The 19,361-nt window shown below is 28.5% G+C and overlaps 1 protein-coding gene and 1 long non-coding RNA gene across 3 annotated transcripts in view; one reads left to right on the plus strand and one right to left on the minus strand.

The window, feature by feature from the left end:
* The window catches only part of LOC142323608 (uncharacterized), a 470,455-nt gene that overhangs the window by 366,601 nt on the left and 84,493 nt on the right, over nt 1–19,361 (minus strand). The gene's annotated exons all lie outside the window — the stretch shown is intronic.
* Nucleotides 1–19,361, plus strand: part of LOC142323606 (glucose dehydrogenase [FAD, quinone]-like) — a 115,442-nt gene that overhangs the window by 85,379 nt on the left and 10,702 nt on the right. For both annotated transcript variants that reach the window (XM_075363449.1, XM_075363448.1), the window contains exons 3-5: nt 7,834–7,975; nt 9,537–9,792; nt 13,045–13,144. In XM_075363449.1, the coding sequence (XP_075219564.1) occupies nt 7,834–7,975; nt 9,537–9,792; nt 13,045–13,144 (498 nt within the window). The remainder of the gene's footprint in view (nt 1–7,833; nt 7,976–9,536; nt 9,793–13,044; nt 13,145–19,361) is intronic.

Consider the following 19,361-nt stretch of genomic DNA (forward strand, 5'->3'; position numbering starts at 1 on the left):
GCAGCTTTCCATCACTGAAATGTCTTTGTGGAAACGTTCGCCGTGTTCTTCACTTACAACTCAAAGGTTCTCCAGGAAAAAATCCAGATGTGAGTGGAGGAAATGTATTTTCAAAGACACACTACATCTCATAGCTATGTATAAAGTAAGAAGTTGATTAACAATATTGTGGCAATTGTCAGATTTTTGTTTGCCAAGACAATTTTTGCAAAGATCTTTAAATGAAGCCCAAGCTGTATTTTCTACATAATTTAACATCGAGTTAAATACATCATCTTTGACCGACTCTCTTATTTGAGGATCAAGAAATATTCCTTCTTTAATTTTTCCTTCACTTACATTCAGAAATTTCTGCCTGATGTACAAAAATCCAGGACTATCCTTCTTCATTGCTTTTACAAAATTTTTCATTAGTCCAAGCTTGATATGGATAGGGGTAAAAATATTTTTTTGGGTTCAACTAAGGACTCATCAATATTTTTTCCATCTGGAGTTAAGTTGTCTCATTTTTTCCACTCTTTGGTAACATAATGTTCATCCCTAGCTCAGGTGTCCCATTCACAAAGAAAACTCATGTACTTAGTATAACCTAACTGCATACCTAACAAAATAGTTATAACTTTTAAATCATCACATATGTTCCAGCTATGTTTTTTATAATTTATTTTTTCAAGAACGTCTTTCATCATATCGTATGTCTCTTTCAAATTAATACCGTTAGAGATTGGTACCGAAGGTTTTTGTTACTGTTGTGTTGTAGAACAACTTTTAAACTATACTTGAATAAATCTATGAAAAGGTCCAGTCCTCAGGTTTATGAACTTGTCCTAAGTACACCATAATTTTATCAATATTTGTGCAATAAACCAAATTATTTTCATCAATAAGTTCTGAGAAAGTTCTTTTTGTCAGCTTCAAAAGGCCATAATTTTTGTATTTTTTTCAAGTAAATTCCAACTTTGCATTCTTGATCCTAACAGCTCAGCTTGATTTCTTGATATTTTTAAACCACTAACCAAGTCATTTAATTCACCTTGTGATATAAGATGTGGCTTATTGGAAGATAATTCAAAATCATTGTTGTCTTCTTCAGTGCTGCCTGATTCTACATCGCCGCTTTCAAAACATACATTCATAGGTGGCTCAGGAACTCGAATAATTTCACTATGAGGTACAGGCCTGATTGCAGATTGCAATGAAGGGTATTTTATAGTATGTTGAGATTTTTTAGAAATTCCAGACACACTTGTTAAACAAAAGTAACAATCGGTTATATGATCCTTTGGTTCACACCAAACCATAGGTACACCACATGGCAAAGCCTTCCGTGTACCTTTCAGCCATCCTGTTAAATACACCGAACAATTAGTACATACTATATGAGGAGCCCACGTCTTATCCTGAACACTAATTTTACACTGAAAGTACAAATGATATGCTTTTTTAATTAAAGGTGTAATGTATTTTCTATTTGATTTTACGGTAAACTCACCACATACATAACAAAAGGCATCCACAATTTACACAATTTCGAAGCATTATGACACTGCACTGTTTAACTTAAGACAGCAATAAGACTGAACAAAATTAATTCATTCCTAAATCCAGTGCTCAATACAAACAACACAGCTGTGTTTTCAGCTACATCTTTTTACCTGCACAGACACGATTAATAATGTCCATGAAGGCTCACTCTTCTATATTAGATCATAATATGTAACTATGATATTTAAATGTTTGTCTAGTATTGTTTATTTATAGCTTACTAATTACGTTAACAAAGTTAAACAATAAAAAATGAGCTAACAAAATACAATATAGGAACTTAAAATGATAAGTATACATTGAAAAATGAAAAAATCCTTTAATTAAAATTTTTAAGTTTTTCAAAAATGGTGGGTGATAGAAAGATTCTGAGTTCATATTCGTTTTCAGCATTAAAAAATAGATTAAAATCATGTATCACATGTTAGAAAAAAAAATGTTTATCAGTGTTATGAGCGACATTGTGCAATCAAGTTTTATGTTAAATTCATTGAAAATGATACTGAAACTTTCAAAATTGAAAAGGGCGTATGAAGATGATGCTGTGTTATGAGCCCAAGTTTTTAGGTGGTTTAAATCATTTTCAGATGACCGGGAATCAGTTGCGAACGATCCACACTCTGGAAGACCATTAATGTCAAAAATTGACAACAATGTTGAGCGAATTAGAGACTTAATATAGTACGACCGGCAATTAACTGTCAGAATGATTGCAGAACAATTGAATTTGAATCATACCACAGCCCATCAAATTTTGATAAATGAATTAGACATGAAAAAATTTGTGTAAGACTGTTCCCCAAAAAACAAAAATGAGCAAATCAAAACCATGCTAATTTGTTTTTTTGACAGTAATGGCATTATCCATAAGGAGCTTTTGCCTACAGGACAGACTGTAAATCAATATGTTTACCAAAACATATTTTTGGGGAAAAACGTTGCCCGCGTGAGACCAGCCATCAAAGACAACTGGATGCTGCATCATGACAATGCACATTGTCACTATGCACTCTCAATTAATGAGTTTTTGGCAAAGAAAAACATTCCTGTAGTTCCTCAACCACCTTATTCATCTGGCTTGAATCCCTGCAACTTTTTCCTGCTCCCGACTTTAAAAAAGGACCTCAAAGGACACCATTTTGGAACAGTAGAAAACAAAAAAAATATAACCTAATAAAAATTATAAAAACGTACCATATATAAAAAATATATATGAAACTCAGAAACTGGAATATCTGAAGGATATTCCAGTTTCTGAGTTTCAACACTGCTATGAAGAAAGGGAAAACCGTTTGAAGCAATGCGTGGCTTCTCAAGGGAACTATTTCGAAAGTGATAGAGTCCATGTATAATTGGATTGTAAATAAAAAGTTTTTCTGAACCAGTCTCATTATTTTATTTAGAGACCTCGAATACCAAAATTTGGTTTAAATTTTTCACCAATGTAACTTGAAATCAAAAGTTTTCTGAATTGCATTTATAACAAACAGATTTCTTCTTCAATTCTACAGCATGAACAGATTAATAAAATATTTCTGTTTAATTGTAAATATAAATACACATATTTAATTGAAATATCAATATTAGTTTACGAAACCTCAGCGAATAGAAAAAAATGTTTGTGGAACTGTATACTCTTTCTAAAATAAAGTTAATATTTAGTTAAAAAATTAACATATAATATTTATCCAGTTCATTAAATGACATATACCTTATCTAAGTAAATCTTAAGTTAGATTTCACCTGATGAAATATTACATAAATGCAATCAATTTCGATGTCATTGTCCAAATGACCTATAAGTAAATCACAACATTTTTTTAGATAAAGTTATTTCAGTATCAACATATTTAATTTGTCAAGTAAATATTGTCAAAACTAAGTTATATTAATGGATTAACCTACACTATCATCTCTCCTTTTACATTTTTGGTATTATACATTCAGTTAAAAGTGTACAAGATTCCTGCGGTTGAATTTTAATGAAAACTATAGACTGTTACAATAACGCTATCTTATTGACCTCACTCTCATTATTTATTCTATATGAAATATTTTTCAATATTATTTTACAAACTTAGATTCAGCAACAGATTGCCATACAAAATATTTTAGATCTTGAAAACATATTGCATGATTTTAGAAACAATTAAAACAACAAAACCATTTTGATTAATTTAATATAATACTTTATCTACTTGTTACCAGCTGTACCAACTTAGGTACCAAATTTGGTACCGATTCATCTTATAATGCGACAAAGCACTGTTCCTCATACGTTCAGGAAACGTGCATATACATAATAGAACCAAATTGATTAAAAATAGATTTTCCAATAATTTTTATTGTCACAAGAGAAAACTCGCTGTTTAAATTTCAGAAAAATATTTTTTACAAATATCTTCCAAGAGATTATTATATTTGTAATGTTTTATGAAAATGAATCCCAAACAAATGAAAATAAAAATTTGATTCGTTAAATCTAATCTCAATCGATCAGCTATTCATGTGTGATAAAAACTGACAAGTAAAAGAAAATACAAAAAAATTAAATGAAAATCATTGCAGATTGTTAAACTCATTGTTTTTATACTTACTGGTATTTGGAATGAATCAAACTTCATTTAAACTTGAAAAATGTTTTTTATTTTTATCAAAACATTTTTAGTCTTTGTTCTGTTCTTTTCAGAGATACTAATACTGATATTTTACACTGTGGTTCTAACTGAGTCTATTGCCTGTTTAATTTTAAATCACAAGTAACAGGCAAACAATTACTAAATTTCAAAGCAACATAATATTAAGGTTTTTTTTTAATTTACGAATAAATTTTTAATTTGTTGTTATATACATGTTAGCCAATATACATTTTTTTTATTGTCATTTTTTTATGTAGAAATGTATGAATGAGTATACAAAGTGTGTTGTTTTTACATTCTTGTATATTAGATATTTTAATATCATTAGGCTCTTCTATACGGTCTTCAGTGGCATCAAAGTATTGAGTGTTATGTGTTAGCATAAGTATATGCTATAGTTATATGTTATGTGCTATAGTTATATGCTATAAGTATATGTTGAGTATTATGTGTAGCATAAGGACTATCCTGTTATAAAAAAATTGGTATTTTACAACATATGCACTTGTCCTTCAAAGACGTAATGAGTAATATATTTATTAAGTATTATTATATTATGAGTAATAAATAAAACAAGATAACATATAATTATAAGATTTATTATAGTAAATATTTTGTTAACATATACACACATACACAATATTCATGAACAATGAACATGCCATCTTTCTTTGTTTTTATATGTTACAATGAAATAACGTGCAGTATTTCTCACTATTACAAACAAGAATGTTAGCCAACTCTAATGCTGACTGCAGTGTATGGTCAATCAGATCATCTCTTTTATATGTGTATGAAATACTAAAAAAGCTATGTATTGAAATGAACATAGTCACATTGATTATCAAACAAAAATGTAATAACATAAATAGAGTAGCGCCTGTCTATATAGGAATAATTGACAGTACACGATAGAGAAAAGCAGCCACGATAGAGAAAATACAAAATACTGTTATGAAAGGAAGATGCTATGTTTCAAATATTACTTTTACAGTTTTCAAACTTTCAAGACTCCATTTATATTACAAACATTCAATTTGGAAATTCCATACTTTTGTAACAAAAAGAACAAATTGGTCACTAAAGGCAGATAGTCAGATTATAAAGATTCTCACATTAATGAGTTCTGTTGTATACTAATTTAATAAAGATTATCTAAAAATATATTAATAAATTCAATAATAGGGATCATAAGGTTTAAAAAAAATTAACCTATCTGGTTTCCCTTATGGCTAGATGCTACAGTATATTAAATTAGCTAAAGAAGAAGAAGAAGAAATACAAATCTTGAAATGTAAAAGAAAGCGAGGTAAAGATATAAAAATGAAACTAGAGACTATAAATAAAATAATTTCCCATATATCGATTAACTTTAGTTATAGAATGTAAGATCCTTTCTGAATGACTTAAGTTGAAGGTCTGGAGTAGTCTATCAACGTAGCAATTAATGCTAAAAATTGAATTATCTTCTAAATTGTACCTTTCAATATCAATAAACTAAATGATTAAAATAGTTCATTAAGAAGAGAAATTATAAAAAGATGTAATCATGACACAATAAAAATGACACTCTCTGTTACTGCAACATGAGACAGATAAATAAATATTTTATTGCAGTTCGATGAAAATCACACGACCAGTATAATTGTAGAAGGAACATCTAAAGAGTAAATGTACAACAATAGTGTGTGATTAGGTAAGTCTGACAATTAAACCTTTAAGCTTAACAGTCTGATTACACACGTTTTAAATTTTTGACATGTTTAATCTTCGTTACTGATATGTAATCATCATGAAGTACTTTATGTCAAACAGCATAGTTAAATTTATTTGTTTATTTATATGACAATATAAAAGTATTTAAAAATCCTTACAATTATACTATTTAAATTTTAGTAAGCTAGTAATTAAATCTTGTTAATATCTAACAGTTTTGTTAAACTTAGAATTACACAACAAACAGATTTGACAAAGAGAAATATAAGAAAACCAAAACAGATTACTAATTTTTTTCCAGAGCAGAACATACTTATTAAAAAAAGAACAAAATGTGAAGCAGTTATAGTCAGTATTAATATATAAAAATAAAAGTAATTACATAAAATAATAGCAATATAATTATGTGATGTTATTAAGTAAATAAAATCAGTACAAAATGTAATAACAATTTTAATGGCACAGATGAAAAATATTGAGTAAGCAATTAGGTACGTATAAAATGAGTATGCAGAAACTGTGCGTACAGATAACATTCATCTATTACTATTTAAAAAATCGACAGAGTAATAGTGTTCCTGTGGAAATAATTATTTTGATTTAATTAAAATAAATTGATAAGATATTTCATGTCATTACATAATTAATTCAAAATGAAAACAGAAATTAAACAAGGTCATTTTTTGTAAGCTGAAGTATTAGCTGCATAGGTGTAGCCAATATTTACTCCTGGGAGAGGGGCGCAAAAGTAGGATAACCTTTTTTTGTTAAAAAAAATGGTTTCGTTTGAACATTTTAAAACACTAAAAGTAATTAGTTGCAATACTATTCGAACCAATCTAAATCTTATTTCAACACTAGCCTACGAGAGCTCTGGCTAGATCTTGACAAAATCAACAAAATTAAATTGCATCGCTTCATTTTTTTCATGTGTTTAAAATAATCCATTTGCAAAGATATTTTTCATTATACAAACAGTTTTATAATTTTATTTTTGTCAATTTGCATTTTAGATTTTCTTTTACACAGTTTTAAATTAATTAAATTAAATACTTATTGTACACAAATGAGAACTGAATAGAAAACATGGTACAAATTCTATATAAGAGCAAAATGCAAAAAAGGGTACTAAAAGAAATTAACAAGGATGACAATGGCAAAATAAACATTTAAAGAAGTATATAAATACAGTGAAAATAAATGTGAAGAAATAGATAGTGAATGTGTACAGAGGATATCTCTTTATAGCTGAAAACAAAGCTTCAAGTTACAAAATAGACAAAAAGAATGAAAAAGGCGCTTGAGAAGTGGGTACAGAAAGTAACAAGAAATGAAGTAAAATGGTAAGAGAAAATAACATAATGTAATTCAGAAAAGAAAAAGTGTTAGGTCAAAAGTGTTAGTGCCAAAAACAGTGATATCAGAAAGATCAGATGAGGTGAAACAAAAGAATATTTTGAAGGATAAAAATGACAGATTATTTGACAGAAATGGAGTAGTGATTTTTTGATACAGTCTTAGTACAACTATCAGTAATGTTTTAATACAACTCTCTTTATAGCAGTAGTGGTTGTCTTTATATGAGTATATGGTAGTATATCATGTGTTTTATACTGTGTTGTCTTCATACCAGAAATATATTGAGCTTGGATTTTGGAGGAAATTAATTTTGTAAAATTATGCCAGCTATGTTTAATTACTATTTAATTTTAAAACTTCATTGAAAAAAATGATTTATCTAATGGTGAAATCAGTTTTAATTTTTTCTCCTAAGATAGTAAAAAATATTTTAAAATATTAAACCTATTTCAAAATAAAATACAGATGAAATGATCGATAACAGAATTACCACCGAGCCATTTTTGTAATTCTTTATAAAGGAAAATTAATAATTATACTTTTATCTATTAACAATATAATTTATTGATTACAGGTTCCTGATTGGAAAGTACTTTTAATTGAAGCTGGAAGAGAAGAGAGCATAATAATGGATATTCCATTAGTGGCTAATATGCTTCAATTTTCAGATGTCAATTGGAAATATAAGACTGTCCCATCTAAATCTTATTGTTTAGGTAAGTTTTTTATAAAATTTTAAATTTTTAATACCATAATTATCTTGAACTATTCCAAGTATAAAATTTAATAAACACATTTCTTTTCCTTTATGTAGATAATTAATTTCATGAAACATTTTTATCTATAAAAAGAAACACTAAATAAATATCAAAGAAAGTAAAAAACAATCTAGGTCCTGGTAAGATGGCTGACTATACTACTTACAATCTGAAGGTTTTGCAATAGCTACAATGTCTCAGGAAGCACTCGGAAAATAAAGGGTATAATAAAATAAAATGCCAATAACCAAAGCAATACTCAGTGAAACCAGTTCACAGACGACACTCAAATTAGGAATCCTGAGTGTGGTTTACTGCATGCTGTTGGCATTTTTAATAGATAATGACCACAGTGCCTTTCTATTACTTATGGGAAATATTAGAATAACTGTTTCATACTGACCAGCTTATTTGTTTAAGAATGCAAACATAATGCACAAATAATTTTAATATTTTAGTTCTGCTAAGACAAAAACTGCATTATTTTACAATCTAATGTTTCCACAACACTTGGAACGGTCTCAAGAGATGGAAATCAAATGCATGCTGTAAGAATAAAATACCAAAGGGTAGTACATGGTTTAAAAAAACACATTTAATAAACTGATTTTTGCCGATTACCAAAGTTAAAGAAAGCTGTGAGCAGTATCACTGCAATTGGCATTTTTTAGTGGCTAAACACTAAATAGAAGTTAAGGACACAAAAATTACTAATAAATGAAATCAATAATAGAAAGATTTCATTTTAAACTGAGATATAATTTACTGTAAGTAATTATGTCTCAATAACTTACTGTAAATAAATTATGTCTTATTTGAGTAAATAATAAAAAGATAAATGGGAGACATCTCTCTTTTTATGAAAAATATTTTCTTCCACAAGAAAATCTATTATGAAGTTTAATTGTGCAGAATTCCTTGGGAAAACTAAAAAAATAAAAAAATTCTGTTCCCATTGCACGTTCTATTAAAAGAGATAATAGGATAATTTAAAAAGATAAAAAAAAAAATATGAAAAATTAATACGTAGGTATTCAGTCATAATGCAATTTCAGATATAACAATCTTTCAGTAATATTCAATATTTTCTCATCAAAAAAAATAATAGGCTATATTCATTACAAGATAACAAGTTGCAATTTATAAGAAAAGGCAAATGTTCCCTGTAATACTGTAGATTATAATTATTCTTATATAAAAGAAAAATGTTGCGTACAGTTAAAAGAAAATACCAGTAAACTTAAATAATTAATCATCTAAAAGAGGTATTATGCCTATAATGCAGGTCATCCCATGTCTCTGCTACGGCTTTGCATAACTGAGCACTGTACTTGTAAATTTGAATATGCTAGATAGCTTTACATATTTATACACATTTTCACAATATACTAACCTGATAATCAACTATAAAAAAGTGATTATAAATTACCATTGTTCTAACTCATTAACCGATAGCCATGGTTAGTATTGCCAAGCAAATTTATATATAATTTTACTAATATTTGACAATTTTTTGCAGGGATGGTGAACCACCAATGCAATATACCAAGAGGTAAAGTAATGGGAGGCAGTAGTGTACTAAATTATATGATATTTACACGTGGAAATTACCGTGACTATGATGCATGGGAAGCACAAGGAAACCCTGGATGGGGATATAGAGATGTACATCGTTATTTTATGAAATCTGAAGACATTCAAATACCGGAAATGATGGATGATGTAGAAAATCATCAGAGAGGTGGATATCTAACAATATCCTATCCACCATTTAGGTATTTAATCAGTCTTTAATAAAATACATTTCTTTTCAATTTTCTTGATATTACATTTTTTATGAAAAAATTCACTTTCTGAATATACGTGCTTCCAGAAACTTTTTATGGAGCAATTATTCAGCATTTTTGTAATGGTGTTTTAGGTAGCACTGTTTTTATTTCTTGTTAAAGTAGTATGGAATGGTACTTGTTAAGAGCAGTATATTTGCCTGGACACATATACATTTACTCTCTTTTTAAATTTTATAAATTATTATTTATATATTTAAATTAAATATTTAGTACATTTATAAATTTCATATGGTTTGAGTGTATTGAGTTCATAGATTTTATGTCCTGGTGTAAAATATGCATGATTTTAAATAGAATTTTATTTTAATATTCAGGGTTTTGTGTTTATGAGTATACATGCAGTTAGTTTATCATATAAGCTTCCGTATTTTGTTTGCAGTTTTCAGAGGAACAAGTCATCATCTATCCTAAAAATTTTGATATTTTTTATGAATGTTGTTAGAGTATACAAAAGCATTACATGTTTTTGTCTAGCTATGTTTTTGATTCTGTTCAATATTTTATTTAAAATATTGTCCTTAAGTGTAACTGAATAACCGTTTGAATTTCCTCACTAGTCAATTGTGTTCAGTTTTAAATTACAGCTATTGGCTGATAAGGTTGCCACATTAACCAACAGCAATACTTATGACAGAGGAGCTGTAAAAAGCTCCAAAAAAGAGTTTCTAGAAGTTTCTCACCTGCAAATTCAAAACCTCAAAAATAAAGATATAATTCATTATATACAGTTCTGAACACCTCCTAGGCTCAAATTGCAATAGAAGTTAAAATGGTGACAAAAAAAGTATAAATAACGTACCATGTCGTATATAAAAAAAACCGTTCTGACAGAATTTGAGTCAATTTTCTGAAGAATATATTTTGTTAAAACTCTTTTTTAGCTTTCTCACAGATCATAGTAATCATAAAAACATTTTATTACATCATCTAAATCAGCTTATTTCCATAATTAATAACCTGTATTACTTAAAAATGTCCAGATTAACACAGTATTGAAGAAATTCAAACCTGATAAAAAAATAAGTGAAAATAAGAAAAATTTACATTATCTACAGTTAAATAAGCTCAATTTTCTATATCACAACATAACTAATAAATACTAACCTCAATTTTTCCTTAACAACCTAAACTCTTACAAATTTACTCTATTCAGTTTATTTAAAGAACAAAGAAGGGGGACTGCCCCCTTCTGAAAGACCCTTTCTTTTTATAATTTTGTAAGTATATTAAAATTGCATCTGTTAGGTATCATAACCAAACAGTAAATGACCTTTCTTTCTTTTTCCTATTTAGCCTCCGGTAACTACCGTTTAGAGGATGATATGTATGAGTGTGAATGAAGTGTAGTCTTGTACATTCTGAGTTCGACCATACCTGAGATGTGTGGTTAATTGAAACCCAACCACCAAAGAACACCAGTATCCACGATCTAGTATTCAAGTCCATGTAAAAATAGCTGGCTTTACTAGGACTTGAACCCTGGAACTCTCGACTTCCAAATCAGCTGATTTGGGAAGACGCGTTCACCACTAGACCAACCCAGTGGGTAAACAGTAGATGATCTAAAAAGATGCAAGCTATTCCTAAAATTCTCATATCTATTCTCAAGAATAATTGTGTTTCATCCCAGCCTACCAGGAAAATTGAGAAGCCTTCCCTCAATGTTTCCTTTTTCCTTAAATCAACATTTCCTGTTTTCTTATTCACAGAAATGAATAAACTGTTACAAATAAGTAAATCTTCGCCTCGAGAAATGATAATTCATTCAACCCAACCAGTATTATTCATTGTACTTATAAGAGAGATTGGCTGCATAGTGCAACATCAATACTCTAATGAGAACCAACTCTGACTGGTGGCCCTTGTAGCTTAGGTGCTAATTTATATCACAGTCATACAAAAGACTAGGACTGATAATGTACAGTAACAAATTAATGTAGCTATAATGTATAACATTCACTGCTTTTATGCAACAGGAGAAAGTTAAATGTTGGAAATGTTAAATTTGGAACTGTTTGATTTGTACGATACTCTGGCAGTCTCCAGATAACTAGTACAGCTTGTTGAATTTGAGTCCATAAGCAGCTACATCCCCTGCTCATGTAGTGAATGTACTGAAGTGAGCTTGTTATATCCCTGGATTCTCAAACCAAAATCTACTGATTTGGCTTCAGAGCCTATAACAAAATATTGGCTGAGAGACAGGACTGAGTAGTTATTATCATTAAAATATATCGGGTCTGTCCAGGTTCAAACTGTCTATCTCCTGCATGTAAACCAACAACTCTCTGGATTTAAATTTTATAGCTGCATAAACACAGAGTTTAGCACTACACATATATTTTTATACTACATAACTTCATATTAAAAACAATCCTTGACATTAAATGTATAAAACACCAAAATGGAAAGATCATTAAAGATAGAGAATTTTATTCTCTTATTCAGTACGTAAAGTACTGAATTAATTACCTAAAAATTCTAAGATATTGTGGGCACAAACCTGAATATTCACAAACAATAATATGCTATTTGATTTTCAAACATAAGCAGTGAGAATAAAATAAACTATGAAACAGGTGAAAACTCTCAACAGTATAAGCTGCGCTTAATCTTTCTAAGGTTTTGATATCCATGACAAACAATAGTTGAGAGTTATACAAAATAACTATTTTTGAAACACACCAAGTCAGATTTTATAAATAATGGATGTTTTGGATCAAAACATAAAATACCATGATTAAAAAATTTCCTCATTTCACTGATCGATGCTAGATGCAGTTTCCTTTTGTAATCAATTGCAAATGTTACTTTTAGATAAATTGTACAAAATTTAAAAGATGTTAATTTAAAGAATTTTTAAGCCGCAATCCTTTACTTAAATGATCATTAATGAAGTGATTATCTATTTGTAATATCCAAATTTCTCCAAGTAGAATTTTCCCACCAAAATTACTATAGAAATTATTAAAACACAAGAATATTTTTTGGATTATTTTTCTACTTAAACACAGTGATTGTGAGATTTCTTTTAATTCCTATTTACTTCAAATTAAACTATGTAGCAAAGGATTTCTAAACGACTACAAAAAAAGAGAAATAAATAAACACTTTTAATAAAACATCTCATATAATTTATATATAAATAGAATCTTAATTAAAATTATTTGTTTTCAGATCTCCATTGGCAACTGCGTTTGTAGAAGGTGGAGTTGAATTAGGATACAAAAATACTGATATCAATGGGCCCACACAAGTTGGATTTTCATATCATCAGGTAAATATTTAAGTTGAATTGTAAACAACATACATAATTAGACTTTACAATAATTTCTTTTGTAGTCATCGATAATCTTTCTCTAAAATAAACAACAGCTTAGATGATGAATGTAAAATAAAAAAATAATAATGTGAAATAGCTATTTCATATAAAATAAACAAATTCTATACAATAGCTGCCTGATAATTTATATTATTATATTCTGTTAAAGTTACTGCATTCCATTAATTTTTTTTTTTTTTTAAATAGGCAAATAAGATTGAATTTACTTGAAAAGTATGCATCAGTTTTAAAATAAGTCCTTAGTAGGAAATGTAAACAAATTAACAGATTATTTAGATATCACAGTTCAGTATTTTAACTCGGTCACAAAGTACTTCCCGTAAAAAATATAAATAAGAAGATTATCTTCTTATGCCTGCATCTCAGTTGGCTTGCACATTTGTAAACGACTCTATTATTTACTCTTCATATTTACCATTTTATACATGAGATATTTTTAAACTGTAAGTTATATGTTCATTCATATTAGTTCAATTTATCAATGAAATTTTTAAACCAATAAAACATTTATTCGACATCACTCACTAGATGCTTACTAAGTAAGCATTTACTAAACCTGTAATTTTATTTGTTTATAAAAATTGATTTTATTTTTCAATACGTCTGTATGTCTTTTTTCTAAATTTCTTTTCCACCTGTAATATACAGTAGGAATGGATGATTTTTGTAGGATTACTGCATAAAACATATTGTATTTGTATATAGTAGGAAGCAGTATTTTTAAAAGAAAACTCTCCGCTGTACAATTCGGTCAGTAATAGATTATTAAGTAGGTTAACTAAATTTATTCATTTTTAACAGTACACCAAATCAAATTTTCTTTAAATTAACATTTGTTATACATATAACTTAACAGTTTCAGTTAGTCTTACAACAATTTTCAGTGACTGATACTATTGTTTTTAATTTTGGCATTAACCAGTGTTATTTCCTGTAACTTTTTTTAAGTTAAAAAACATGTATTTTCCATGCAATCAAAAAGGTTTTTTAGATATGAATCGTGTTTACATTTAATATTCATCAATATGTATTTTTTATTTTATAATGATCAAGATGTGGCCCTTTTTTCACTTAGGTTGTATTTTAATATCGGTAAACTTGTGACTAATTTCTATCACAGGGCCTGCAAAGCAGAGAAACAAATCATAACTTAACATCACAGATAACAATCCAGATAAAAATTACCAAATCTTAATGCATTTGAACTTTATGAAATGCACAAATACATAACAATAATGTAATAAGTAAAATGGCACATCTCAAATCCAGCAGACTTTTCAATTATATCCTAAATATGCGACTTCCTACCTCAAGAGAATTATCAGATAACTAAAACTTTTTGTCCAACATGGTTGGTGGAGAAAGTTATATAAAACTATAATTTTTTTGATAAACCGTATGTAATTTATTACTTATAGTATTTTTAAATCATGTAATATTTTATAGTCACCGTGTCACCTGACATGAGTTTTAAAACATCATATTTAAGAAATTTGGTTTAGTTTCTCATTAAAAAATTAAAAGTTACATAAAATGTTTCAGCGTAAAATCTACCAGTAATCTTTGTAAAATGTAATATAAAATTTATCTTAACTATTGTTCTTTCAAGATAAATATGTTTGGAACAGGAAAATAAAAATCCTTAAATAGTTAAGGATTTTTATTTTTCGGATTACTTTTGAAGAAAATCAAAACCTTACCAAATCTTTGTCATTTAATCTAATGTTGGCAAATTTTTGTTATAGAGAAATGTAATTACATAAAGTTTGCATGAAAAGCAACCAAAATATGTAGGAAGTTAATTCTAACATCCATAACAGCAAGTAATCATATACAATTTTGCTAACAACAAAACTATACATTGCATGACTAGAAGCAGTTTATCACACCAGGTGTTGGATCGCAAACAGTATACCACATAATAACAGTAAAATAGGCTCATATAAATAAGGTAAATAATAGAGAGTACTGTACAATAAAATATTAATACATCGCTAACAAAATAAAGCAAGCCACATGAAAACATGATGAAAATTAAATTAAAAAATGAGAATAAATCGAATGTGATAAATTCACATAAACTATAAATTTTAGCTTTACCTAAGCTATAAGCTAATTTAAAATCAAAATTTCAAAAATTTTAAACAAACTACATAAATTAGTAATTATATCGTAATACTAATCATCATAAATAATATAAATAAAACTGTACACTAAATGATAAATTATAAGTTGGTGATCTTACAAACAATTTCACACCCTAATAACTTGGTCCCACCTTAATAACACATCATTTAAAGAAAAATATTATAAATATTTGAAACAAATAGGTTGAAAAAGTAGAAAATTGGAAAAATGTATACACTCTTATTTTTAAGACAGGGGTTTATTACCCTTAACCTTCAGATATGTATAAGAGCTGCTTCTACCCTGATAACACCTTATATAAAAAAAAATTAGATGATAGGTTGAATCAAATAAAAAGTTTTAAGAATGGTGGACTTTTATTAAAAAAAAAATGTTTGTCTCAGTTTTTGCAGCAATGTTATTTTATGATCATAGATTGAACTATTCCTGAGATGTAAAGCCAACTAGAGACTACATACAGCTTTTCTGGTTTATGCTTTTGTAGCTTGGATGATAAATCTGCACACCAGTGCTGTACTACTATTATCTGAAACATTGGCAAACCATGATTAGTCATCTCTTAGTAGCATAAACATGATGCATGACACATTGGATAGCAGCTGTAAAACCTTTTCCAAAAAATAAAAAGGAGAAAGTATTTATTATATTGCTCATTTAGATTGTCTTCTGTATATAGTAACACAGTCTGTTCGACCAAAAAAAGATTATGTCGCTCATAAAATGATTGTTAAAAATGGCTAGTTTATTCAAAAACAACTTTGTTCAACTGGATGGCTAATTCAAACAAACAAAACTTTGTTCAATGACCAATCAGACAGCGAGTTTGTTTCCCAGCTTGCATTGAATCTTCTATTTTCAGTTTTCTTTTCTTAATTGTACTGCATGTTACGTTTATTTATTAATATTTTATTGTTTTATTTAAAGTTAAATATGGAAGTGGACAGATTTGTAAATGTTACGGAAAGTAATCAAGGATCAAGGAAGAAACAGGAAAACGTTACAAAAAGAGATCATGCTAAAGCTGCAAAGTATGGATTATTATTTGAACAAAACCTATTTGTGCCATGTAAACATTCAAATAAAAGATTTAATTGTATAAATTCAGACTGCAAGACTGTACTTTTATCAGAACAAAACTATTTTCTTATATTTTTCAAAATACTTTAAGTCTCTAAAGATAATTCTATAGCATCAAGACTGTCTATTCAGCAAGTTAAAAGGCGAAGGCCGTAGTTTAATAACAATAAGCAGCCACATGACTTCAGTCTGAAATTTAATTTGCCAGTAAAATCAGGTAAAATCATTCCAGTTTGTAAAATTTTTTTAATATTAATTCTCATGGTCAAGTTAACACATTTGAGAAATATAGTCCAAAGAATTAAATCTGGAGACCTATTTACAAAAAAAAAATGTGGTGAAGATCGGAATCTGGCAAATTTCTATTGAAAAAAGAGTATGTTTGCCAATTTTTAAACACTGTGAAAGGGAGAGAAAGTACCACTGGAAAAACTCTGAACAAATTTACTTGAATTCATCACTTAATGTAAAAAAATTATGGCGAATTTACGGTAAAGATGTTTGCATCGAGTTTAAAGTGTTGCTGCATTTTTGTGAATAAATTTAATATTGAATTTAAGCTGCTGGCAAGTGACCAGAGTACGCAGTTATTTTCTAGACTGGACTTCTTAATTAAAAAATACTGAGAACCCTGAAAAATCTGAGCACATGATTGCTAAACGATCCTTAACACTTGGTCAAAAACACTTTATGATTTTTCATGAGAAATCATGGAGACAACTGTGCTTCTACAATTTGTGCATTGTTGATTAATAAAAAAAAACGTTCTTGTTTTTCTATGTCTGGACAGAAGACCAATCAGGGAAAGGTGCTACTGAGGTATCATTTGCACTATTACACTATCTGAATTCTTTAGATTTGGTAGGGAAGAAGAAATTCAGACTTTTTTGTGATGGTTTTGGTGGTGCTCAAAATAAAAAAAATTACGTTTTACACACTATTATGTATTTCCTGTTTTCTGGTACTACTAATGACCTTATTGTACAGTTGAAATTCCCACTTCCGTGACCATAGTTACATACCTGCTGATTGCATTTTTGGCCAAATTGAAACATAATTGTGAAAAAAGCCTACAATTTTAATAAAAGAAGAATACATTGAAGTTTATGAATCTGTTGGAGTTTCTGAAATTTTGAGTTGTGATTGGAAGTTACAAAATGTGAAGGATTTGTTCAGATGCTTTAAGAGATTAGATGGCAGTAGTGAAATGAAATTAATTATTATAAAGCATACTACCACCCGAAATCAACAAAGCATTATAAAGGTTAAAGCATGACTGAATTACAGGTTTGAATCTGAAACAGAAGACTATAAATCACTAATAACATGAGGTGGGAGCAGTGACAGTTGTAAGTCCATTTTTAATCAGCTATGACAGATACAGCCAGTTCATGATGTTTCAGCTTAAAAGAAAGATGATATGAATAAACTATGTCTAAGCTGTTTGGTAAGGACTGGATTGCTCAAAAGGATCTAGCTCATACAAAAAGCTTTTGATTGATAGGCCCTCAGAGAGTCAGTCCTGACTCAGGAAGAAACTGCTTGTGACTGTCTTCAAGAAGATGTCGGTTTTCATGTTTAAAGATCAGAAAAGTTATTTCTTTACTTTTAAAATATTTTTTTTTAGTTTAGATAATATTAAAGTAATTAGGCCTACTCTTAGTAAGTTAATATTGAAGCAAAAAAAAACTACTGTAGTGTTTTGATAATTTCCATATTTTTTTATGATTTTATGAGTTTATTATACTACATGTTGTGTTTTAATCTACAGTATAACAGTTTTACTTTAATAAAAACTGCTTTTTACTATGTTTATTTTCAACACTCTACATATTTTGGTAATAGTTATGATTTTTAAAATTAAAACATATTTCCGTTACACTGCCATATCTTAATAAACTATAGAATGTACAGTACATTGCTATATAAAAAAATTATGTCCAATGAGATTCCATTCAAAAAAGATTGTCCAAGCATGACAGTCAAAAAAGACTATGTCAAAATTTTAATTCTAAATAATTATTTTAAGAATGTGTAATAATCTGAATATTAATTATACACAAGTTCAAAAGTACTTTGGCTAAGTAAATAAATTTTTTCCAATTACCCAACACTTGAATCTCAAGGACAAAGTCTCTTGAATATTACCTTCTCACTTCTAAAAACACAGAAATTTAGAATGGAGTCCTTTTGTTGACCAGTAGCAATGTTTTTCTTTTGTTAGTATACTCAAAACAACCAAGAAAATAATACTCTGTGCTTCATTAAGATCTAAACTGATCAAATGTTTGCACTAATTCAAATGCTTGTATCTTTTCTTTGGCTGCCAGTTTAAAGAAAAATACAAAGTTTAGAAATTTATTTTATGAGAATTAAAAATTATCTGCCACCCAGGAGATTTTTTTTCTTTTTGGTAACAATACTGCTGACTTATATCAAATAAACCACTTATATGTTGTACAGTTTATTACAGATTCTAATAACTGATTCTCACTTACTTTTGTTTCTATGACCATTTTAATATGGATTTTCTGTCCTGTTTGTATCATGAAAGAACAAAAACCGTTAAAGAACATTATTCATTGTTTTTTGTTTTTTTTAATGAATGATTCGTTTTGTAGGTTCAAGTCACACAACATTGTGAAATGTTTTGGTCAGAAGTAGTTTCACTAGCCAAAATTCATGGTTGTTAACCCCCCCCCCCCCGCGCCTTAACAAATGAAGATGTTTAACATATAATATGGTGATAGTGTATTTCATCTAACTATAAACACAAAATGGCACAAAAAAATTTGATTTGTTACAAGTACATCGTAGAACAGAACTATAGCTCTATACTACAGATACCACACTATAGAGTTGAAAAACCTTTGGACCCTGGAAATCATTTACAGTTCTTCATTCTACCTCATGTACGTAAGCAAGC

This window comes from Lycorma delicatula, chromosome 4, assembly GCF_047948215.1.
Source record: "Lycorma delicatula isolate Av1 chromosome 4, ASM4794821v1, whole genome shotgun sequence".
NCBI lineage: Eukaryota > Metazoa > Arthropoda > Insecta > Hemiptera > Fulgoridae > Lycorma > Lycorma delicatula.